This window comes from Coturnix japonica, chromosome 8 (assembly GCF_001577835.2).
Source record: "Coturnix japonica isolate 7356 chromosome 8, Coturnix japonica 2.1, whole genome shotgun sequence".
Classification (NCBI taxonomy): Eukaryota; Metazoa; Chordata; class Aves; order Galliformes; family Phasianidae; genus Coturnix; species Coturnix japonica.
The window spans coordinates 17625310-17651265 of NC_029523.1; the positions used below are offsets into that span (position 1 = coordinate 17625310).

At 43.0% G+C, this 25956-nt stretch overlaps 1 protein-coding gene across 8 annotated transcripts in view; it reads left to right on the forward strand.

The window, feature by feature from the left end:
• PTPRF (protein tyrosine phosphatase receptor type F) overlaps window positions 1-25956 on the forward strand; it is a 332284-nt gene that overhangs the window by 146818 nt on the left and 159510 nt on the right. For all 8 annotated transcript variants that reach the window (XM_032446277.1, XM_032446280.1, XM_032446281.1 and 5 more), the window contains exons 4-5: window positions 16757-16902; window positions 19323-19464. In XM_032446277.1, the coding sequence (XP_032302168.1) occupies window positions 16757-16902; window positions 19323-19464 (288 nt within the window). The remainder of the gene's footprint in view (window positions 1-16756; window positions 16903-19322; window positions 19465-25956) is intronic.

Consider the following 25956-nt stretch of genomic DNA (forward strand, 5'->3'; position numbering starts at 1 on the left):
CAGGAGTAAGCAGAGCCTCGGTGAGGGCGGCAGAGAGCGACGTCTGTGCACCCTGACGGATAGCAAACCAAGTAGGAACCTTCCGGCAAATTAATGATTTCATTAATTCTACCTCTTGTTACTGCTTGGGGATCTCAGAACTATCGGGAGAAAATCAGCATGGTGAGAGCGCTGAGGGTTACACATTGGCAGTTTGTCTTGTCGGTGCTCAGGCTCCAGTCTCTGTCTAATCATTACCTGCTGACTTGTACACAAACCTTCATAAAGGTGTCGTTGTCCTGGTGCTCCATGAAGTGCTAAGCTTTTCCTTTATGCAGTGCAAAGCACAAAGGAGGTTTAGCAAGCTGATAGGAGCAATGGCAGCCTCTGCAGGGTGAGGCTTACGGCCATGGCCATTAAAGCAGATTCTCTATAGGCAAGGAGAAAAAGCATCTGGTTTGTTCACTTGCATGTTTTTATTCAGGCAAACTCCAATTTATTGGTGCTGTGTCAGTGTGTGCTCTTCCAGATGTTTTCCAAAAACACCCCAAACTGAGGGCAGCAGAGCAGCAGCACTCCACAGAATGACAAGGACAAGAATTCTGTGTACTTTGTGCATAAGGAGTGAGAAGCTGGTAACTGCTGCTCATTTCTCATCTGCTTTGTTGGTACCAGGAGATCCAATGGTAACAAGATTTCGAAAGTTCACTCCTTGGTGTCCGTGAATCGGTTCTCAAACCTTTGTGTAAATGGGAATTACCAAGAGCCGGCTACAACAGAAAGCAAAAGGGCACGGGGGGAATGGAGATGAAAGATCTGTTTATATAGAAAATATATAGAATACGTATTTCCCATGGCACTAAGTTCTTGTGATGGTGCCAGAGTCTAAATAGTTTAGTTTCTCACGGACGCCTTAAAGTAATTCTGGGGTTATAGGAAACGACTGTCTCAATGCTCTGAGTGCTCTGCCAGCAGAACCTGCTCTTTTTCTGCCTCCACAGCTGTGTTCACCGACTGGAACGTGGCTAAAGACGCCTTCCATAAAACTGAGGGCTGGCAGCAGCAGCTCTGTGCCTTCCTGCTGCACTTACTTACCTCGTGACTACTGATAGTCTGTGAACAGCCCAAAACAAATAGAAATATAGTGAAGCAAAGAGTTAATGGAATCACCAGTCCAGGACAGTGGTCTCCTGCTCTCATTTTGCCGTGTCAGAATCGATAACGTTTGTTGCAGTCATCACTCTCTTTTGATTACCTGCTACAGCCTTCTTTTGAGCATTTTATATCTCAGATGTCAAGCTCTCTTTTTGCAGTGACAAAAGGGCTGGTTTGGAGTATCCAAAAATGGCAATTTTGTTTGTTTGTGGCTCTAAAACATTCAGTCGCTTCATTATTGAGCGGAACTTGCAAGTGGGATTTATTTGGGGCTTAGACTGCATAGTAACTGAGCTTAAATAGAGATGGTGTGTTGAAACAGAACTGGGAAATGTCTCTGGATATGGCGTGTTTGTTTGTTTTGATGTTAGTTTATCAGCCTTGTGTATCAGAAGCTGCGTTGAACTGCTTTTGTATTAAAGTGCCTGCACTATGATGATTGAGAAATGATAACGAGACCCCCTATTTCACAGTGTCTTTCAATGAGGGACAACAAGCACAGCAGAACCATGTCTCACTGCCTGTGGGGGATGCAAACAGTGAAAATGTGATGAAAGAGTTGAACTAAGATGGGCTGTCTAGCAGGTGTATGAGGAAGGTGACAAGCACCAGGTATGTGGGAATGGCAGAGCTCGGGGCCTTGCCATTCTCTGTAGTAGCGCTGCAAGATGTGAAAACATTTGAAATAATTGTAAGTGAAGTTAATTTGGAAGGGTAGTGGCTGCTAGTCGAGTAATATTTCTGAGTGAAGGAGATAAATTTGCAGGTTGATTTCCCTCACAGTTCATGTGGTCTTGGAGGTATTTTAAGAAGTCATCTTTCATTAGTGATAGTTGTACTTCATGCTTACAACAGATAGCACGCAGAGGCTTATGAACACACAGCCTCAAACTGAAAAGTAGGAGAGACAGGCTGACTCCTGAATGCAGCTCCTTATGCTGAAGGTAGGTGGCAAAGAACTTGGGGTGAAGTGATGGGAAGGGGATTGTAGCATGGTGGGCTAGCACATGGGTACTGAGCTGGTGAGGGGCTCTGTTACATAGGGTGCCCCTGAGAGGAGCTGTGGAGCTGCCTTTGTTCAGCTTTGGGGAGAGGTGGCTGAAGGAGACCTTGCTGCAGTCTTCATCAGCCCAAAGGGGACAAGTAGAGCAGGAGTCAGGATGGACATCCCAAACCCTGTCCATCCTTGGAAGCACTCAGACCTTGGCAGCATGAGGCCCTGATCAACTTCATCCAGCATCAGAGTTGGATGGGACTTGGAAGCTGGCACTGCTTTATGTGGGATTTTGTAAGGGATGACCTCCAGAAGTCTCTTCCAACTTTATTTCATGATTCATAAACTCTTGACATGCTCAAAACTGTGGCAGGGCTCGTGTGTGTGCATATGATGAAACAAAGTCATCATCCATTTGTTTAATTTTTCTTTTTTTTCTTGTAAATCCCTGCTTCATTTGATTACTCTCCAATTTTCCTTTTGTTTTGGAGACATACGGTTGGAATGGAGCTGCGTTTTTGTTGAAGCCAGTCCCTGCTGCTGCAACATGCATTCAGCCATGTCCTGGAATCCCATTAATAAATCGTTTGATGTGGTGATTAGACATGTTTGAAAATAGTGGTTTTGTTTATTTAAACATGGGCTCTGATGCACGCGTAGTATCTGCTGTCTTTAGTCATCCAGTTGCTCAATAGCTGTCATAATAGATAGAGAAGATGAGCACAGAGGTGGAGGAAACTGTGTTGAAGTTCACTTGGAAATTGTAGCAGAGGATCAAGGAGCTGTAGGAACAGCTTCCCCACTTGGAGAGAAGGGCAGCAGTGGGACAGGTTGCTCAGCAGGTCTGACAGTTCCCTCCTCTCAGAGCATCCTAAGCCTCGGTAGGCAGCACAGTGCTCTCCTTACCTATATTGTGAAAGTGGGGTGAGGCTCCACGAGGACAGTTACACCTGCCTCAGCTTCAGTTTGCATTGCATGTTTTTCCATCCTTTGTAGGTGTGCTAGTCAGAAGATGTCTGAAAACACCTGTTTTCCTCAAGTAACTAGGACGAGAATATTTGAGCAAGCTGTCACTTGTGTAGACTGGAGGAGATAGAACCAAGCTTGTTGCAGTGTTTGCTTTGGTTTTCAGCTTGGCCTGTAGTGCTGGAAATCAGTCTTTAGTGTGTCACGTTTGGCAGGCAGAGTGTGTTCTGGTTGCTCAGTGATGCTGGGGAGAGCTGAGGTGCAATGGAGCAGTGGGCATCCTGCCCTTTCCCAGAGCAGTTATCCAGGCTGAGTGGTTATGGCTGTTCTGCAGCAATAATTAATGAAAGACCATAAAAGCAAAACCAATTGCTTCCTTCTCTTAAATTCCTAAATGACATCCATAGTGAAAGAACATGAAAATCCAATTGCAAGCATGTGTTTACTTAGAATGTATGGACTGAGAAGTTAATAATGTATTTTTCTCTAATTCTAGATTGTAAATTAATAGGATAGGAATTCTAGGAAGTGAGTGACACTATTACTGCTTTGCTGAAGCCTTCTGTAGATAATGACCCTCTTAAAACTAATGCAGTGTTTTCCTTGTTTCTTTCATAAATGGAATGGGCTTCTCAATGTTTAATTTTGTATTTTTTTTTTTTAAATGGAGGTTTTAAATAAGTAGGTTTTTGCAGTACTTCTGAGTCATTTAGATACAGTCAGTCTCTTTAAGTCATGCCAAAATACCAACAAACCTACATTTTCAGCAAACTTCAGGATTCTGAAAAAGGAATTGTGCAGCAGATGTACCAACAAGCCAATGTCTGTTTCTTCAGTAAAATGGCAAGCAAGGAAGTGAAAGAAGGAAGGGTTGTAAGAGAATCTATATTTCTCCTTGAGCCTGCCAATCAGCTCCTGAATTCAGGCTTCGCTTTCCCATGCAACCACCAAATTGAACTTGGACAGCAGCAATGAAGTTGTTTCTGTACTCCTTGATTTCTGTAGCACATTTGACAACGTGCGACAAGAGTCCTGCATTCAATTTAAGCTGCTTTAATTTTAGCACTGAGCGTTTTGACTGATCTGTTCAGCATTTCCGAAGAAGACCCCAAATCCACCCATCAGAGAAGGAGATGAGAACTGAAAAGCCACTTCTGGTGTCCCTCAATCTGTTAGAGGGCATCTGTCCTTCTGCACTGCTTTTTCTACCAAGTTCAGCTGTGCTGAGTTCCAGGAGTCCATAACTGCATGCTTGGTTGCAAGCCAGCCCCCCGCTGCCTAATGGCATTATGTGCAGCCTGGATGTTCTCAGAAGCTGCAGTGGATGAGCTGCATGCACGGGTGCATCTTAATGCAGTAGGAACAACGCTGGTATTATTCTATGTAACATATTTCATGAAGTTCACTTACTCAAAGGTGAAGCGCCAAATTAGCAAAACAAAAGTGGATGGTAATTTTCTAAACGATCACAGCAACCCTGAGAGAGAAATCTGTGTCTGCTGCTGCAATGCCACTGCTGAACTTACAGTACTCTGAATTTCAAACACTCTGAAATGTGATTTGATGCAACACAGTGAAAACTCCTAATAGATTTAAGGCTGTTGGAACAGGAGGAGTCCCGGTGCGTTGCTCCCCTCCAGGATGTGGCACTGTGACGGCTTCAGAGCGCGGAGAGAGATGGAAGTTTTAAATTAATGCGTGATTAATTTCTGTACTGTCATCATCCTTTCGCAAACCTTTAATTCATCCGCCAGCTTTATCACCAGTAATAGTGGGAAAATGCTTGGCTGAAGGAAATGTGAATCTAAGATTATGACTGGTGCTGTTGGGTGATTTCAGCACTTTGCAAATCGTGTTGTCAGCCTTCTTTTTATGGTCTGAGCACTGAGAATGTAGGCAGCTGCTTTGTGCTGGTGGGCCTGTCCTCCTTGTTTACGGTTAATCTGCATTTCTACCTTCATCTCACTTTTAATTATCTGAGGTTATGTTCTAACTGCGGCTGAATTGCTGTTTGTAGGACTCTCCAACACGGTTCCTAAGTTGCTAAAAATAGGCATTTTTTCCTTCCTTAACCATATTTAGATCAGAGATCCAGACATACGCTTGTTTATGAAGGTGAAAGTGGAGGTTTCCAAGCAGCTGTGCTAATGAACTCTTCCCACCTGTGAGGTATGAGGATTTGTAGACATGTGGAAGCAGCAAGTCATGAGGACATCACAGACGTGATTGTACAAATTAAGCGAAGGCTGAAAATGTTTGTGGTTTGTTTTATACAGTAGAATTATCAAAGGTCATATCCACGTGCTGCTGTAATTCTTCACTTTTCTTAAAGGCTGATTTTGAGACACTTAATGGTAACTAACAAAATCAGCTCAGAGGTGGGTGAAGTCAGTCGGTTTTGTACTCCAAACAAAGAAAAAAAAAGGAACATAACAAGAAAAAAAAAAAAAAAAAAGCCAGAGAAGCTCCAAACAGAAGCAGATGTGCATCCTCAGAAAGGTTTTGACAAGTGAAGGGAGTGCAAGCAATGTGAGGAAAAGGCGGATCAGCAAAGGCAGCTATGTGCGCAGAGGAACAAACAGGGATGAAGGAGAATTGCCAAGTGTTGAGCTGTTTGGAGACCTTGTGAAGTATAACAGGTTTGGTTTTTTTTCAGCTGTATGACATTAAAAAACACACACAAAAAGGTGGGGGGGAGAGGGCAGAAGAGATGCTGATGAGGCTATGAAAAGTACCCTTCAGACATGCAAACCCAAATGCTGTGCTTTTTCGCTTTTTCTTGTCTTTTCAATGAAATGGTGCTGACAGTGGGATTCTAAGTGCTGCGGAATCCATCAGGAGAGCATGAAGCAGAGCTCAGAGAAGCCCCGTAAGAATCAACACGCAATTTCTTCTTTCAGTAGAGGAGATAATTATTTTGTTGGGAAATATTAGAGCAAACATTTTACTACTGTTAAGAAGAGAGATAAGAATGAGGTATAAACTGGCGGAAAGGGATGATGTTGGAACCCTTTTCCACTGAAGGATTGTGTTGGCATACAAACAAGTGGGAATGACTGACAACAAGTAACTTGGAAACTGCGGTGTTGCTTCCCAGCTGATGTTTCTGTAACCAACCTTCTTGGAAACAGCCCTCTAGGAAAAGGCGTGTGGCTGAAGCTCAAGGCTCTCCTAAGAGAATGCGTGACCCATTTATGACAGAGGCTGTATGGCTGAGGGACAGGGCTGTGCTCTGGGGAGCCCCTTGCAGCCCTATTCCATGCCACGCTTGATCTCACAGCTCCAGCACTGCTGCAGTGTTACCATTTCAGACTCCTCTTTGATAACGATGACAGGCAGCCACCAACCTATTGATACCCTGTTGGTATAACTCATTCCAGCTCAGCAAACAGGGAACCCCCTTTGATAAACATTTATTCTTGGAGAACATAAGCGGAGCTGGCAGGCACCCACCTTCAAGTCAGTTTTAAAACATGAAATGAAAATCAAAGATCGCTGATAGGCAGGGCATTATTCCTGCACGGGTAATGCTGAAAGGAGATCCACGTGCCTGTGTGCAGGTATGCCATCCCTGCTGCTCCTGCAGCTGTGTGACTAATAACATTCACTCGAGGCAGACGTAATTGGACAGGCTCTTTTGTCTCATCTCCTGTTCTTTCCCTACTATTATGATTTAGCGACGCGCTGACTTGCAGGAGGTAAGCAAGGCTGCCATTCTTTCAAGCTTCGGTTTTTATAGTGTACAGATCTGTTTCACCCTGGTGTACGTCCTTCATGAGATACTCTGGGATGTCAGATCCCAGCGGTACAACTGGCACCTGTAGAACATGGGCTGTGCAGTCAGCTTGTGCTGAAGATCACTACCATCAGTAGCATGGCTGTTCTGTGCTCCTGGGTTGACCTGGTGGCTGTAGAAGCTGTTCGTGGCATGGCAAGCAGCAGCTTCACCATGTGGACCACAGCTTTTGCTTTTCTTGAAACTCTTTTCGTAAACAGGTGAGATCATACAAAAGTAGTAAAGGAAAAGGTCACAAGAAATTCAAATTTGGAAGCGTGCCTGCTAGGCGGAGAATTAAAGAGCTTAGTTTGGAAACAGTTAGAGGCTGACCTGATCATCTATACAGAGAAAAGTTATTAAAACGAAAAGAGCTTTTCATTTCTATCAGGTAAATTCATAACACAGCAAGGAGGGGATGCTAGAAAAAATTAAATGAAGAATGCAGCAACCATGAAGGTGATTAGTTCTGATGCCTTTCTAAAAGTCAGCCCTTGCTGAACCAGAAAGCACTGGCAGGAAGAGGGGGGGAGGGTTGGCTGCCTCCTGAGATAGAACTCCATACACGAAGAGGGGATGGGGATGGGATGGGTTGCAACCATCATCAAACTGCAACCCCTGGTGTGTGCGGGTTGTGCTCTCCTACCACGGGTCTCATATTTGATACAGTCAGGAGATGCTTTGCACCTATACAGAACCATTTTGTAGGGTAGTTTGTGAACAGAAGGGGGCAGCATCCAGAGCCCCCCAGCCTGCAGCACTGCTTGGTCTGGGGTCAGTGCATCACAGCATGCCTACATTCATCAGACTGAAACACGGTAAGACGGTCACATCCTGCCCAGCCTCTTCCAGAAGCATGGAGCCTCTGCGTCAAGGTGCTGTGGGGAGCCAGCCGTGGAGGAAGTCTTTTAATGTGGAAATAGTCCTGGGGATTTTCGTGTATGATTGAACAAAATTCAATAATATATTTTTTTTAAACACTTGAGAGTATTTTGCCTGGGTGCCCGACCACCTGCTGAGATATTTTACACTCTGGTAAACATTTAAATGTGGAAATGATTTTTCTTGTTTTTCCAAGGACTGGACTACGCATGCTGAATGATAAAAACCATTTATACAAATAGGGAAAAAATCACTGGCGTAATGGAAACACCAATGTGTGCTCGTTATCATTAAGCAGGACGTTTTCCTCCTCACCAGGTAGATGAGGCAGAAATTCAGTTCATTACTGGGAAGAGGGCAGAACAATGTACAGGAGCATTAGAATGAAATGCGGTTCCTTCGGCAAAGGCCTTGCTGAGAGCCCAGGGATGTCTTTGTGAAGGCTCTTGGTACTATTAAAACCCTTATGCTATGCACTCTGTTTACAAAATAAGGTTTATACTCACTTTTAATTTGTAAAACCAAAGGAAAAACGTGAGCTTGGCAAAGCCTTTTGAACTGCTGAATCAAGGAGTAGCTGCTTGCAAAGGGGGATTAAAACCTTTTAATCCCTTTGTGTAAGAGAATATGGTGTTTAATGTGGTAGGTATGCTGGCAAAATTAATTTTCATGTTTTCTCAAGCACGAGTTCTGTCTCCGTTTCCTGATTCTGCCTATCTCACAGGTCCCTTAACCTATGCAATGCACTTAATATTAGCTTTGAAGTTTGGAAGAAATTTGCAAATAAAATGCAGCTTTGGAGTTAAATCAGGAGGAAGAGGCATGGCTGTTGTGGATGGCCTTGGTGTGCTGGGGGCTGGTTTGAGAGCCTCATAGAATCATAAAGTCTGGAAAAGACCTCTAAGATCACCCAGTCTAAGCCCACCCCACTGTGCCCACTGACCACCTCCCTCAGTGCCACATCCCCACAGTTCTGGAGCACCTTCAGGGATGGTGACCCCACCACCCTGTAGGCAGCAGAAGACATTTTTCCTGATGTCCAACCTACATGGTGGTGTTCACCTGAGTACAGGAGAGAGAAGGCCTGGATTTGGTACTGAGTGTGTATGTGTATGATTAAATGGGTGCTCTATAGGTGTGCGTTTAAAAGCCCTTAAGTGAATGTTGTGTAAATGGTGATAATTGGAGGCAGTCTCATTGCAATCCTTTCTCAAGCTAAATAAGGTCCGAGGCCAAAGGCCCAGATGTTTAATTGTATTAAACACAGAGGCTGGAAAATTTATTAACTCAGAAAGCGTGTATTACCAAGTTAATTGGAAGTGCCTTTAAGCTATTACCAGGTGGAAATTTGACTTTAGGTTTCAATTTTAAATTAAAGCAAAGTAGAAAACCATTCTGTCAAGTTGCTGGAAGCACTGCAATGAGAGCAGCATCCCTCCTCACTCTTTTCTTCTGCTCCTTATAATGCTTGGTGTAAATCTGAGGAACTGCAAATGAAAGCTAAACTCAAATGCAGGGGTCTGCCAGGCTTTTCCTGGGCGCATGGGGAACTGTATGCACAGATTGTGACTGTTAGAGGGAAGCTTGGAGCAGAGGAGGGGGCATGAGGAGGGCCTCAGGATATAGATGGATGCTGTTCTGGGCCACTTTTCTGCTTCGTTTTTATTCAGTGTTCTTCAGTCAGATGCAGGGCAGCTCCCTGCTTCTCTGCATATTTTTCTTGTCTAGTTGTTATTTCAGTTGTTGGAAGCAGTTGTAAGAATGGTGTCAGAGTAGAGAGGTTGATTTTTATTCCTTCCCTCCCCCCCTTGCTGGCACACACACATTAAAATCCGTGGACAAGAGTCAATCACAGCACAGGGATTAGCCAGAGTTAAGGATTTTCTTACTAAGATGTAAAGCAGCTCACACTGATAGCCAGCCAGGCACTTTTAAGAAAGACATTCCCTTCTCTTTCAAGGCTGTTGTAATTGCAGAAAACGTACCACCCTGCACATGAAATCTGGAGGCACCGTGCAGCCCTGCTGGGGGCAGAACTCACTTCCCCACTTCGCTCAGGTCTGAGCTGCCCGCTTAAAGCTCTCTCTGCAAATAAATCGGCAGCCAAAGCGCGCAGCACTGCTGAGTGACTTGCACAGCATCCATGTGTGATGGATGACTGAGACAATTCCGTTTCGGTATCAGTGTCAGCTAATTTTAGGTGTTTAAGCTCTTTCAACAATTTCCATGATTCATAAAGAGACAGAATTAGAAATTTGCTGAAGTGCAATGCTATAATGACAGGCTGTTGCTGAAGTTTATTAATATCCAGTAATCGTGGCCTTAACACTTGAGTGAACTAACTGCTCTTAGCTGCTATTTCTGTGGAATAAGCATGTTTCTCCAAACATCAGCACTTCACAGTGGGCACAGCTTCCAGCAGTGTAGGCTGGGTTTATGTACAACCAGGTCAGACACCTGTCCAGAGGGAGACACGTCAGGTCTTACGTTGCTTTAAGGAGGAGTTTAGAAATGGTCAGTTTTCACTAAAAGGCTATTGTGTAATTTATGCTGGATTTAGAATCATAGAATCATTAAGGTTGGAAAGACCACTAAGATCATCTAGTCCAACCATCAGCCTATGCCTGTGACTGCTCTAGACCACATCCCTCAGTGCCACATCTCTATGGGTCTTGGACACCTCCAGGGGCAGTGACCCCACCATCTCCCTGGGCAGCCATGCCACTGCATCACTGCTCCTTCCTAATATCCAACCTTATTCAGTGAACATAAATCCTGTAAGAGCAAAGAGGAAAAGAAGGCTTGACAAAGTTTGGATATAAAGATGCCCACATGTGTGTCAGCCCCTTTAGGAAAGAATTCTTGTTTAGACTGAGCCAACAGTGAAGAGGCATCTTGTAGAAACTGTCAGTAGCACCCATTAGATGGGAAGGTGAAGACAGAGGAGTCAAACACAGTAAGAGCTGGTGAGCTGAGGTTGGTGTAAATACTGATCACATTACACATGTGGCCTGGCCTTGCATTCTCATCAATTAAACTTGTTTACAGATAAAGCACAGTGGGTTTCTCCCTGAAATTAGGACTTGACATCTTAGTTCACAGTGCTTCGTCCAGTGACTGGGGAAAATCACCACCTCTGCTGGATGACCACTTCTCTTATTTTTCATGTAATTTCTCTGCTGAAAGTTACAGAGGTCACTGAGCGTGTTAAAGTATCTACTACTTTGAGATTAATGTATTTATCTCTCACTTTATTTGGTTTCATTTTGTATGAACTCGAAGGTATCTATGAGTAACTGCGTGGAAGTCTGGTAATAAAGGTGAGGAGTGAGGCAACTTGCTTGGAGATAATCTTTGTAGATTTGATTATTACAGACAAACGCACTTAAAGCTGAAAATTCAACCACTGAAATTGAATTGAAATAGTAAAATCATTTGTCCTCGCTGTTGGGCATCTTTTAAGCATTAAAACCTAACAAGATGATAAAGAAGATGTGCAGGTTGCATTAAACAGCCTTCTGTCTTTCAGAGCAGTCTGGGAGATGTGTTGGGGTTGGAATGTCATCTTCTGAGTCTGGGATAAGGTTGAATGTTGTTCGTAGTGGATGATGAAAAAGGCTGTGACTCATTGGACAAAGAGAAATTAGTATATGCTAAGTGTGAGTATATACATAGGTTGCTCCAAAAGTAATGCCTCCTATTTGTTTCCATGAAAACTACAACAAAGAGCACGAGGAACAGGGATAATAGATAATAATAATAGATAATAGTCTATTATTATTATTATCATGAAAGCTACAACAAAGAGCATAAGGAACAGGGATGGTTAAGTGATGACAGGTATATTGGAAGCAAGATGTGAGGATGACTGGAGAGCCTGGTGCTTTATGTCGTGCCCTGCTGGAGGTGCTTAGGAGAGAAATCATACAATGAGTTTCACCAGAGCGTCTGTTTAGTGGGCAGCTATCTCTGCACAGGTGTCAGTTATCCAAGATTATAAAGGAAGGGGGGAAAGAGGCATCCTTGTTGTATGCATAAGAACGTGCCACCTCTGTCTTCTAGACCACTTTGTTTCCTCTCAGATGTTAGATGTGAGCAGGGGGAAGTCCTTGTCATCCTTGGGTTCTTCTCAGTGCTGTACATTTGGAGCCACATCATCAATTTTAACATACCCAACCTGACGGCAGCCATGTGGGAGCAGCAGGTGTGTTTTATGGTGGAGGCTGAGGCACAGCTGTGATAAGGAAGGTTAAAGGCAGAGATTTCAACTTGAATTTCACAATTTCCAGGATAAAAAGAACCATTCCTATAACCTTTTCTGGCTCGTATCAGTAACTTCTTTCAATTCATTTGGCCCAGGCACCTAAATAAGGTTGCTCACGTATGCCTATTATTTGTGCTTATCTAGTTATCCCCTATCACAGCCTTTTTTCCTGCACGGAAGGGGCTATTTTCAATCTTAATTGAGCCCAAGTCACAGAAGCTTTCTGATAAAAGCACAGGCTCCCCTCTCCTACAAAGCCACTCTTGTTTTCGGCTGCCCTGTTCCACTGAGAGCAGTGGGCACTTGCAGCTGGAGGACAGAGCGATTTTTCTTTCAAATCTCTCGCAGCAGGTGAGTGCACGTAGAGCACTTAATTGCAGAGAAGTGTTTAATAATTCATTTTCCTCAAACCTGTGTGTGACTTTGTGGAGAAGCAGCATGCATGGGAACAAGAGGAGCACTGTGATTGCCAGTTTGAATTACAATTCTTGGATGAGGTGTGTTTGATGTGGGTGCTAAATACTGAAAAAGCTTTGGGATCCAATTTCATTTTCCCCTTTATTTTAAGAAACCATCTGATGATGTGTCTTTGAAATAAACATGTTAATGTTTTTGTGTAAGTAGCATATTTATGTTGGCATATCTTACATTTCAGCCACTTGAAATGCTTTGGCTATTACAAAATTACAAGGAAATCTCTGTTATGCGACTGGTCTATGCTTAACACATAGCAAAATAGAAGAGGCTGTGCTAAATATATATGACCCAGCAGCATTTTTCAGGGCTCTGGATGGTGTTTTGGTCGGGTGATGTGGATCACACAGAACTACAAGACCGTGGCTCACATAACAGTCACCTGCCAGGTTAGAGGGAGGGAGCTGCACCTCTGTGCTTTGGCCTTGAGGGGTATCTGCCTTTTCTCCTTGAGAAGGTGAGGAGCAGTTCTGCCTGTGGGAACGTGTGGCGTTGAAGTGACTCTGAGCTGGTTTGACTTTTCTAAGAAAAAAAAAAATGAAGAAGGAAAAAGAGGAAGGATTGAAATGTTACTACTCCTGGTAGGGCAAATTTTAAGATAGCTGCTGAGATGGGTTTCTGATTTATAACAATTGTTCTGCAACAAGCAAATTGTCTAGAATAGTAGAGAACGGTGATTTATATATATATATATATAACAGGAGTGAGGGAGATGCATCTTCGTGGTTGGCTGTTCTTGCTCCCAGGTGTCCCACATTCTTGCAGCCCTCTTCAAACATGACTCAAGGGAACATTTCCTGTGAGAGTTTGACAGGGCTCTGCCCAAGCCCACTGCTGTTACCTGTTGTGCTGAAGCAGGCTCGTGTGTGCATAACCTCTGCTAGCATCTCTTCCGCACCGTGAGACCCTCCTTGTGATTCGCTTTACAGGATTATCCAGAAATCTCTCCTCGCTTCTCAGCAAGTGACTTTTTCAGCAGAATTAGCTGTGGAAGGAAAGTCCCTTTCTTTGAAATGTTTTTTTCCTCTATGGAAGAGCATGTCTGAGCTAGTTATCCTTCAGCCTCCAGCCAAGTAAGATTCTGGCTTTTGTAAGAAAATGTTCTATTTTTTCATGGTGTTCCACCTCAGAACCGTTCTTCCCATAAGCTCAATAGAATAACGTAGCATTGAGCAAAGACCAAACAGGGAAAGCTTCAGCCACAAAGGTGAAAGTTTTCCCTTTGCTCCTGCTTGAAGCTTATAAGTAAACAGGAATGATGATAGCAGTAATTTCCTCTCCTGGTGTAGTGGGAACTTGGTTATGAAGTGAGGAGCAAGAATTCATTTAGAGGGTGAGGATGGAGAATGCTCCAGGGATCTGTGCCTGAGCAAAGAGGCCAGGGAGAGAGGCTGAGCTGTTTGGAGCTGTCAGATGACAAATAATACAAGTCTGGAGCTGTTACTCCATGTGATGATGGAGTAAGCAGAGGTGGGTGTGATGGGCACACAGCCACATCTCCCTGCTGTCACCCAGGACTCGCTCAGGAGGTTCTTTCTCTGTAGGTCTTAGGTATACGGTCAGTCTTTTTGTTGAAAGTGTGAAGAAAGAAAATACCTGTTTTTTGCTATCATTAAGAAAAAGTGAGAATTTTACTACAGAAGACGCTTCAGAACCTTATATCTTTTTTTGTAGTTTGTTTGAACAACAAACATTAAACTTCAGCCTTGGCACACACATAATCATAAGTGGAGACTTTGGTCACGGTGAATTTAAGAGGGAAACAAGAGAATGACTGTGTTGCTGATTAAATATTGTATTTTCAGTATATCTTTATTTTTGTGTTACCAGGGTTAACCCAAGGGTATGCAGACTTTCAAAACAAGTTAAAAAAAGGCTGTTTGCACCATCACCCATCCCTGTCCTTAGTGGGTAATGCTGCCCTTGGGACATGGCTACGGTGGTGCATCCCCAGTAGCACACTTGGGGTTGGTGACTGGAAAGCAGCTCTGGAGATCACTGTGGCCACAAAGGAATCTCATGGAAGATCTGTCGCGTTTTTGTTAGCTCTCATGGAGAGAAATGTTAGGAGTTGCCAGCAAGTTACTGATAGGTATAACAATATGGATGCCCACGCCCAGCTGTTGTCCTGGGGCCAGAACTTGGGATTTTAGGTTTGCTTAATAAGTGCTTTCATTTAAAACTTCAGGGCATACAAACATTTAAAATTGCTTTGTAGAAATCCCCTTTCCCAGACTGTGTGAGAGTGTGGTTTATGTACAGCTATGCTTCTATGACCGGTCTCGGTGGATTTAGATGGTTTCCTGAAACGAGTGTTGCTCAATTAAATGTGCAGGGGGAAAAAAAAAGATTCATTACGACAATGTAAATTCAAGCTGAACAAGACAGTGGGTTTTTAAGGTTTTACTGCCTGCGTACGTTCTGTTTCCTTTTGTTCTGGTTTTTAATAGTATTGATTCTTTCTTTAAATGTACAAAAGTAAAGTAAGTCCTCGGTGTGTGAACTGGGGAGTTGGTGTACACTGAGAGGTGTAATTGCATTGTATCCTTCAAGGACAGAAGTTCTGGATTCTGCCGTATTTGTCATTTGAAAAATTTAGACTATTTTACTAAGATCACAGAGTAAATAACAGAAAATCAAAAGAACAAATCAAGTGCAGGAATGCAATACAAGGCATCAGCTCAGCACACTGCATTGCAAAACAGTCAATCACACCGCAATCACCAGCTGCCTGAACAGTAAATTAACATTTCACTGGGATAGATGAGAGGTGAATAAACACAGATATATGTAAATATAAACTAAGTAGAAATAGACGTGATTGTAGATGAGTAAATATGGGAAATCAGCCTCAGTTAAGCAAGCACACTTAATAATTGCTTGCTGTTAATGTCAGGACAATGTGCCAAACACTGCAGATGGTGGCCATTACATCTTAAAGGGTTGTTTTTTTCCTGGGGTTTGAGCTATTTTCTTTGCTCAGTCCTAAAGGTTCTCTTCACTGAGAATGAGTACAGAGTGCACCTCTGAATACCTATGGTCAAGGTCAGCACTTTAATCTCCTTACCCATAAGGAAAATACCTTTAAACAGCGTTTTCTCCTGGGGCCACTGAACCCACCTGGATCTTGAAAACTCAGCCTGTGGTTCTTCAAAAGTTTAATGTTAAAAACCCCTTGGGTTTTGGGTTTGCAGATGTCCCCATCTCCCTCAAGGCCACCCTCATCGTTGTGATAAGAACAGGAAGGTGAGGAGCTGCGGCCAGCACAGAGAAGAAAGGAGTTTTCTCTGTGCTGTTTCTAGGCCAGGTTCATCTCTGAAGTGGTTAATCAGAGTTGTACACTATATTTTATATGTGGCCCCATGGTGACCTGTGCCTGAGTGACATTGTGGCTGCACTCTGTGAACCCCTTGTTTGGGGTTAAACGTTTTAATGCTCTGTAAGGGTAAGAGATCATCCCAGGCTTCTTCCTTGGTCAAAGCAGCATTTCAAAACTGCCCTGGGATGTTGCAAAATTTCAACCCCAGACACCTAATTTGATTGATCCAGAGGATGCAACTGTATTTTCATGAAACTTCTTATTGATTATCAAAATGCTGCATGAGATATATATATATATATATTCATTTTTGCTGAGTCTTTCAGGTCTGAATGTCACTTTGGTTTCTTTGCTGACTTTCATTTTTAGTGATTAGTTTTACCAAGCGTAGCCCAACCCATATGCAGGTTTCCAGGTACTCAGGCTGTAGGAATTTTATGCCAGTCCAGATCTTAAACGAAATTTAAGGTTCTTAGTTGTGCACTTAAAACTGGATCTGTTAATTTTGACGGATGTCTTAACAGCTTTCAGGAAAATGGATACCAACGTATGGTATGTTTTGTAGGTCTGGTGTGTCAGCTGTTCTGTATTTTCCAGTGCTGTGACCACGTTGGAGACTTGCAAAAAATCCATTGATTTAAAAAACAAATGGTAAAAATTGTTCCACGTTCTCATTTACCTGAAGGAACGACTGAGGGCTGGGGGGAGCCCTCTGCTGCCCTCATTTACAGGCAAAGCAGATGGACTTCATTCAGTTCAGGAAAAAAGGGTACTCAAGTAGAAACCTTGCTTGTCATGTCGCAGGCTGTGCTGACTTTGTGTGACCGAGGCTGTTCAACCTGGATTTGTAGCAGGAACACCAATTATCTTTTAATTTAGATGCATATGACTCGTTCCTTCCTTATCTGATGCTGTGTCCTCATGGGGTGATCCGGTTGTTTTTTCCAGGCAAACCAACATTTATGAAAGCTCCTGAAGATCAGATTGGGATTTCTGGAGGAGTGGCCTCTTTTGTGTGTCAGGCAACAGGAGAGCCCAAGCCTCGAATCACATGGATGAAGAAGGGGAAGAAAGTCAGTTCTCAGCGGTTTGAGGTAATTAAGAAAACAAAAATTAAAATGGAAAAACCCCTTATGTTTGCAGGTTTGTCCATGGTATTCATCACTGCAGCTCAGATTTCTGTGCAACATAGCAATACCAAATCTAGAACTTTAAAGTAAGCTTCCTTCCCTGCGTCACTGCTGTCTGTAGAGCCAGTGTTGTCACTTGTGAGCGTGATGCTGATTGCACACACGTGGGATACCCTTCTTCAGGTGAAAAACAGGTGTATGCTGAATGGGGTGGCAGATAAAAGTTGAAATATAAAAGAGCAATGTCAAAATCTTAACAGAAGGCTTTCTCAGGGAGTGCTGTTGCCAGCACCCTCGACATGTATACTTGGAGATTATGAAGCCATCTCAAAGGGTAATTGGACTTCCCTAGAATCATAAAATACCCTGAGTTGGAAAGGATCCCCAAGAATCATCAAGTCCAGCTCCTGGTTCCACACCCAACCACCCACAATTCCAAACCTTGCATCTGAGAGCAGTGTCCAGATGCTCCTTGAACTCCATCACGTTTGGGGCTGTGCCCGCTGCCCTGGGCAGGCTGTTCCATGCCTACCACCCTGTGGAGCAGACCCTTTCTCTAACAACCCCCCCACTCTCCCCTGATACAGCTCCATGCTGTTCTCTCTGTTGCTGTAACAGAGGGCAGAGCTCAGTGCTGTCCCTCCGCTCTCCCTGTGAGGAGATGCATGCCATGAAAGCTCCATTCAGTTCCTCTCCTCTGCACTAAGCAAACTCAGGGACCTCAGCTGCTCCTCTTCTATCTTGCCCTCCAGACTCATCTTCGTATAGGTGTCCAATTAGGTTCATATTTTAGACAGCAAATATGTTTCCACTGACTTTTTCCACCTTTTTCTTCACTTTGCTTTTTTTTTTGGATTGGGTTCTTCTCTCTAAAACTGCCCTTGGAAGTGTGACCCTGCCTTTGATGTTTTTGCTTTCCTGACTGGAGCGCAGATGACTTTGTAGCCCAGAGCAGATTGATTCAAGTCACCAATTTTAATCATGATTTTGTATGTGAGCAGGAAACATTGATTAAAGTAATCAATTTCAATCTTGTTTTACATTGGTATTTTTCCCCAATAAAGGTTTAAGTTTTGTTGTGTAGTAACCGTTTAAACATTCAGGTTTGTAAGTAAATATAAGCTTTGAGGTGAATTTGTGGCTTACCAGAGGGATATGTGCTGTTACATGCATTCATATGAGCAATCTCATACCTTTATTCACATCACTTTTGATGCAGAGTAGAGACATTTTTGTTGTGCTGTTTTTTTTGGTCAGGGTTTTTGGTCATCTGTTTCTATTACTTCAAGCAGAATGGTTGTTCCATCCAGTGTGAGGAATTACAGATTTCCAGTGGTTACCCTTCTGGTTCTTCCTATCTCCTATCACCGCAGAGCCTTGTGGAGCTTGCTGCTTTTGCATTTCCATTTTCACTCCCTCAGTCCTGGGCTGTGAGAAGCCCCCATAAGCAGCGCTCTTACAAATGGGCTGGAAGTTTTGCACAGAGGTGATGCAGGTCCCAGGCTGACATGTGTTTCTGGAAGAACACTCAGCTTAGTCTCTCTGCCTGCCCCTGAATTCCCCAGTGACAGCAGGGGTCTGTGCATTTCCTTCATGTTGTTACCATCTGCGGTTCAGTTAATATTTTCAAGTTTTACAGTGCTCAGTGATAGGAGAAGGATGAACTCGGCATTAACAGTGGCCCGAGGCTGCTCCTTCACTGACTTGCCATTAAGGCTTAGCTTATAGCGATCCAGCTGTAAGCTAACAGATACCTCTTTCTTCTCTTGGAGTAATGTATGTTGCAGCTTCCTTAGCAGGATGGAGAGGCAATGATTTATTAAGGACTTTATTTATTATGCTGGGGAAGAAGCTATAATTATATCGTTGATGATCGTGGCAGAGTTGCAAGGTACCTGATGCTGAAGGACATTACAACCCCTCGCTTTGTACTGAAGTTAGCATATGCTGTAGGTGCTCAGGCAATTGGTGTAGGTCTGTAACTCTGTTCCTGATCCCACAGGGGTACATCTTCCTGCTCTTCCATGAAGGTGAGAGTTGGCACTAAATTGCGATCAGCGCGATTAGTAAAACCATTAGTGCAAATACAGCTCAGATGTTTTAAATCATCAGATCTGCTTCTTTATTACCAGGTTGATAGTTTTTCATGCTTGATTGCTTCACAAAGAACCTTATTGGATCTTCATTTGTTCTAGGCTTCTCAGACGGCTGATATGTTCTTGACTGAAATGTTTGCATTTCTGGACATGGAACATCAGACTTAGTTACACACTATTTTGTAGATTACAGGGTGATATGTTTTGTTTTTAACCCCTGCGTTATTTTGACTTTGTTTTCCTTGAGGTAGCTATTGCTTAAGAACTGCTTGCTTTTTGTTGTTAAAGGTTATCGAGTTTGATGATGGGTCGGGATCCGTTCTGCGGATACAGCCGCTACGTGTTCATCGAGACGAAGCAATCTATGAGTGCACAGCCACCAACAGCGTTGGGGAGATAAACACAAGTGCCAAATTAACAGTGTTGGAAGGTAAGTGGGAAGTGGTTTTTGTGTTCTTAGTTCCGGCTTTGGTAGCGCTCTTAAATGACATGGTGACATTTTAGCTTGCTTTGGGAAAGCTGAGTTCTTCCTCTTCCATTTGCTGTGATTTCTTTTAGTGATGGAAGCTGTTATTTTTCAGACAATCACGAGCAGAAAGGATGGCAGATTCTGAACTTTCCTCAAAGTGTATTAGTTGAATTGTCTGATTGAGGTGTGTTATTCCTGGCTCGGAGGCCCAGCTAAAGAGACATTTGTATACTTCTCTCATCTGTCTGCTTTGATATAATACCCATCTTCAGGGAATCTGAGAATTGTGTCTGACAATCAGAAACTTAATCTGTGTTGCTGCACCTTCTGGATTAAATCAGCGCTGTTCTTTTGGAATGAATTTCTAGGTTATTCTTCAGATTTTGAGCTCGATGCGGAATTTAGCTGGGTTTACTTTTCACTGTAGTCACGACTTGTTATTCTCTTTCTCCTTTTGAAGAACATATTTCAGTCCTTGTCTGATATATGAGGTTTTTTTCTGCTTGCCTTGTTCTGTTTCTTCTAAATGGAATGTTTTGTGGAAGAGCTGTGTGGAAGATACAAGGGGCTTGTGATCACTTGGTGATTTCCTTTATAGTAGATTGTCAGAATTATTGTTTGCTTTTAAGGCAAAAGGGACTTTTTCAGCACATCAACGTGTTGCAGTGTTTGTTTACATACATGATTTTGTGAGTGTGTTGGGATGCTACAAACTCAGGACGTTTGGCTGAATGGATTTTTTTTTATCTGAGTTTACTAAGACAAGGGAGAGAAGGCTTAAGCAAATTGCTTGGGGTGTGTACGGATAGATGGAGAAACTTTTGAGTAGGGGAAAAAAACTGGGAAGGATTTGTATGGTTTTGAATCATCAGAATCACATGACGTTTTTCTGTTCAGCCTGGCTGTGAGAGCACAGGAGTGGTTGTCCCATTGTGAGTGTGCCAGCCGTACAGAGAGATGCTGTTTGTTTCCTTGCTTTGCCATCGACTTCCCAGATACATTACTGTGGTCCCTTGTTCTCTCTTCCCATTTATAGCATAGAGGTAATCATATTTTCCTCTCTGCTCTGTGACAAAGAATACATCAAACAGCTGTAATGTGCTCAGGCACTCTGATGATGGGAGTCATAGAAATCATTCAATACTTGATGTGATTGTGTATCTTGTTTCTGGAGGTGGGGCATCTTAAAGGATCAGCTTGCTCTTCAGCGGTAGTATTAAGAGATGGATAACAGGTGCTATAGACTTGAAAACTGTTGGGATAAAAAAAGCAGGTCCCTTTTGTTACTCCTTGCCTTTGCAGCCATCTATGCGAGTACACAAAGCTCAGCAGAACTCTTTCAGCAGATCTGAATTTAAATGATTCTTACAACTGGATTTTTGTGATAGTAAATACTTTAATAACTAACTGTTCCACGAACATTCCTGTTTCCTTTGGTTGCACTTGCCTTTATGTATCTTAGATCTGCATGCACATGCACACACGCACTAATAATTTATTTGCTCTGTGTTAAATGTTCAAAGGCCCACAGAGACATGCATTGCATAAAGGAGCATAACAGTATTTCTCAGCTCTGTGGAGCTCCTGCTGAGTTCCTGATGAGGTAAAACTTGCAGACCACCGCATAAACAGGGAATGCTATGAAACACCAGGAACAGGAAAAGACATGCCTGTGCTGTTTAAGAGCTATGGAAGCAAAAGTCGGTACCAGTCAAGTGCAGAGCCTGCTTTTCTGTTTGGAAACTGCCTTTAAACTGGGGCTAATGCTGATTTTAATGTGATACCATGAGGTCAAAAACCAGATGCAGGCTTGGGGCTGTGTTTTCCTCTCTACCTGAAGAGTATCGACCCCTTCCAGGTACTCTCATAATGGGTAAAATTAAGAAGTATTGCTGTAAAGCGATTTGAGCGTGCTCATGCATATGGAGTTGTGAGCGAGCTTACAGAGGAGGAAGAGCCGCGTGTGTTGGCTTAACTTGATGGAGCAGGTGAGCTCTGTTATGATATACCTGCTCTGAGAAAAACATGTTTTGTATCTTGCTTTCTTTTCTGAGATTTTAAGAGGGTGAGTTTATTTTGTCCAACCACACCGTTTCATCCCATTCTGTTGTCTGTCATAGATTACGCCGTTCCTGCGTGTTGAGAATGTGGCATTTTTTTGCTGATAAAAAATTCTTTGGCTGAAGGGTTTGCAGAGCAGATATTATCAGTCAGTGCTCTGTTTGTGGCTGTGTTCAAACAGCCTCAATGGTCTGTAAAATACAAACGTAAAGAACCCCGCCTCTCTGGGCTGCCACTGCTTTCCTCACCTGAATTTAGCAGAGCTATTTGGAAATGACACGTTTCACGTGGAACGATTGATCCCCTGAAGGCTGTCAGCTAGGATTGGATTTTCCCTCTGCTTCTGGGGTTAAAATAATTTCTGTAATTGCTCTCAGGTGGCATTTTGAACGATGCAGATATTCTGCACTTCCTTTCAAGAATTTGACTAATGTGGCGGTCCCTGATGCATGACAAAGCTCTATCAAAAACGTCCTTATGGTTACATGCTGCTAAATACAGAGTACATATTGATTTTTACATTAAAAATCCTTTATAACAATAAGTTTTAATGCTTCTGCACAATTTGCTCTTTAGAACGCAGGCCTTAACATTAAATCCTGAAGTCACAGTCAGGGTTTAGCAGGCTCTTATTTAGATGTCTTTGTAGCTGACTAATCTGGAGCTTTATTTTATTTAGATTTGCACCACATTTTACAGATCAGAGGCAGATAATCCTTTCTAATTGCTAACTTATTCTGTTCTGAATATTAAGAGAGAAGCCCGAGTCCAGTCTTTTCAAGGAAGAGGGAATCCTCAGATGTGAATCTCTTCTAACAGTTCAGTTCCCTGCTGCCTCTCATTCTCACTCCCTTCTCTCTCATTTTTCTTCTCCTAACCACAAATCCTGTTGTGTACAAACTACGTATATACTTGGTGTAACTGGAAATTATTTCTTCAGTTGATAGTAGAAGAAACAGACGTGCATATACCTTCTCTTCTCATTTCTCCCGGGTAGCTGATAAGCTGAATTATGTATGAGTCATATTGAACATTTCTATCTTTTTTCCAATTATGACCTGGAGCAGCACAGAAGTACGTTCCTGCCTGCCTGGCAGAGGAGGAAAGCAGTGCAAGGAGGGGAGGGTAGAATCAATATGCTGACACACATTCCCTAGAAAAGCCTCGGGGACAGTTAGTGGCTCTAACAAATTAATAAATATATCATTCAGGTGTAATGTTGAGAATTACCAAGCGTTTTAAATAGGAAGATTATATGAAATGGGAGTAGGAAGGATGCCAGCTCAGAAGGACGTGGCTGCAGGCAGCCTGCGGCAGTGCCAGCCTGGTGCCCTTCCACCGAGCACCACGCTCAGCACTGCTGCCGTGCTGGGAAGGGTGGCAAGAATGGTGCTTGTCTCTAGTCACCTGTAGGCTGAAGGGTGCCTTCTGTCTGTGGATTCCAGCAGGTAGATAGGGAAGAGAAATGCATAAGCAGTCCTTGAGGGGTGGGTGGGGAAACATGGATTATTTGAGAAAGGAAGAGAAGGCTCAAATACAGACTGTTTGGTCAGTTCCTTCTCGCAGAGCTTTCCAGCTTGAACATTGGGTTGCAAGCTTTATTCCTAGAATTTGGAAACTAATTGCAGTTGATTTGTCAGTGTACTTAGATTTTTTTCCCCCCCTCTGCTGTAACCCAGAGCATACAGCCATATCCAAGTGATACTGAATATATTCAGAGTTTCATTTCCCTTTTGTTTTTAAGTAGGTTAAATGAAAATGAGACTCATCTCCACATACCATTTCCAGCACAGATCTGTGCAAATCCCCTATGCAGACTGCTAATAATACGGCACGGAGCTGTCTGCCCAGAGAGCAGCTCCTGATTCAGAGGACAGGTAGAAAAACTAGGGAAGGGGTTGCCTGCACACCAGCTTTCAGCATCCAGGTACCCTGGAAGGCTGAGTTTCCCTGGTCAGATTCATTCTGTCAAGAATCAGGCAAGTTTTGGTGCGTCTCCGTGGAGCTGTGGAATGTCCCAGGGCAGGACGCACCTCCACATCACTGTAATTTGCTGATTACTGAACCATGTCATGAGTTTAATTTCTTTCACCATCTGCCAGCTGTATTCCGGTTCCTAGAGTTACTCTGTTTAAAATCCGTACATGATAAACATTTGACTGTTACAAATGATTTCTGCAGAGAGCTGGCTCTCCCAAGGCCTGAAACAATATGTCCTTCTTGTGAACACTCTTCTAAAACTAATTTTGTTATTGCAATGGTAAACAGAAGTTAGCTGTGTTTAATCCTTGTTTATGTTTGGTTAGTTACAGAAGGATCAGTAGGATCGCTGGGCTTTGACTCATGCTTTCGTTTCTTTTTGCCAAGAAGAATTTTTAGCAATGCATTATAGAATTGAGGCAATTATGGAATGGAAATTGAATCCCTTTGGATGTGCTTGTTCTGATTCTGTAAATGAATTAAGCCTCCTCATAGACCACTGCTCCTGAGACTGGTAGTGCTCTCTTCGTGCCTCTGGCCAGGAGAGAACAGCGTTTTTTTCCTCTTCTCATTTCATGGCCATTGACTATTTTGGCTTTGTTTGGTCTCTCCATGAGGAGGCTGCTGTGATAGCAGAGATCTTAGCCCTGCTCTTTGCTCTCCACCCAGGCAACCCAAACAGTACTTCCCATCTGTATGAGACTCAGGTCAAGGACCTCTGTCACTTGCTTTCCCAAGCGCTGCAGCACACTGTGCCTCCACCTGCTTCACTGCTAATATGGTGTTGCACAAAGAAGCCTGGGAGCATTTGCTTTGTGCTGGGTGGTGACATGTCTTGTGCTTGATAAAAAGGGAAACATTAAGCCAATTACTCATGGTAACACAATTGAGAAGTTTAGGTTGTCACCTCGAAGAGTGTAAATCCCAGCTCACGTGGACTTAAGCTATTAAGGTATAAGCAGTGTTCACAAGGCAAGAGTGTATTATGCTGCTCAACAGCAGGTTGCCTGGCATTCCTCTGGTAAGTCAATTTAGTAGCCCTGTCATCCTGCTAAGAAGCCTTGCCATTTCTCAATTACTGCACAACACCTAGAAGAATCCTGGAAGTTCAAAGGAAAATAGGTGGTCTCTTGGTCCCCATAGCATAGAAGGTTGAGCAGAACTGGCAATCTGTTAGAAATAGACCAAGAAAATGTATGGGGTGTTTTACTTGTATCACCATTACATCTCATGCTGCCAGAAAACCTGAAGATAGTTCATCTGTTTAATCTTTGATATCTATAGAGCACCTATCATCTCAGTACAGTTTTGTCTATTTATTTTTAAAGATCAGATTCAGTGATAACAGTAGTGTTACCCTCACAGCTCACTTTTTCTAATACTTAACAAGTAAGGCTTTCTTGGCTGTGAACAGGAGTCAAAGAATTACTTACCAGCTGAAGCAAAGTTTTAAATGATGTTGGCTTCTTCCAAACAGGAGCGTCAGCAGATCTTTAGAACTTATCAGACCCAAATGCCATCATTTCCATTTCTTGCTCAGTTTAAAATGATTAACTAATGGTACATAGCCATAGAATGTATCCGTGATAGCATGTTCCATCAGAAGGCTGCCATGCACTAAGGTTAACATCCAGGTTCGTTCCACAAGTTTATGAAGCAAGAAATACAACCTTTGAAAAGTTTTGTGTGAAATATCACGTACTTAATGCTAAGCTGAGCCCTCTGGAATTGTGCACTCCCATAAAACCTTGTGTCTGAAAAGATACTTACTCTTAATCTCGAGAATATTTGTCTTTTACAGTGAGTGACTGTTTCTGCATGTTGGCTCTCAAATGAGATCCTGTGAGATTACATCTGTGGCAGGAGGGGATGTTGTCACCTTGTTGTCAGCAAGCTGACGGCTCCAGTGGCAGAGCAGCACCCAGGCACAGCACCTGAGATACAGGAAGGGCTTCCCAGATAGAAACAAGTCAACTTTAAGTGGCAGACAAATAAGGAACTGTTTGCTGTAGAACTCTTTGACAGCTCTAATGCAAAGCGTGTTTTGCAACTGCTAGGTATCTTGAAATAGCATGCCATTGTATCCTGTGAAAAAGACTTTATGCTTGGGTTGGTTTCCTTTGTTTGTTTTTGTGTTGCTGCTGTTTTGTTTTGAAGAGAGTCTCCAGTTACCTCTGTGAAACAAGTATAATTAAGGCCATTTCTAGTTAAAATACCCTACTATGGGCAGAGATGCTATTTAAATTCTTTACCAAGGAATATCAGGATTGTGTACTGGTTTGGGTGTGGGGTCCTTCTAGCGATGGTTGTCTCCATTCTGTTATGAACATTGTCTTCTAGAATTTTTTACTCTTCATGCTGATATTGATACCATCTTAGGAAGTGAAATCTGATGGTCGACATGCATAATTT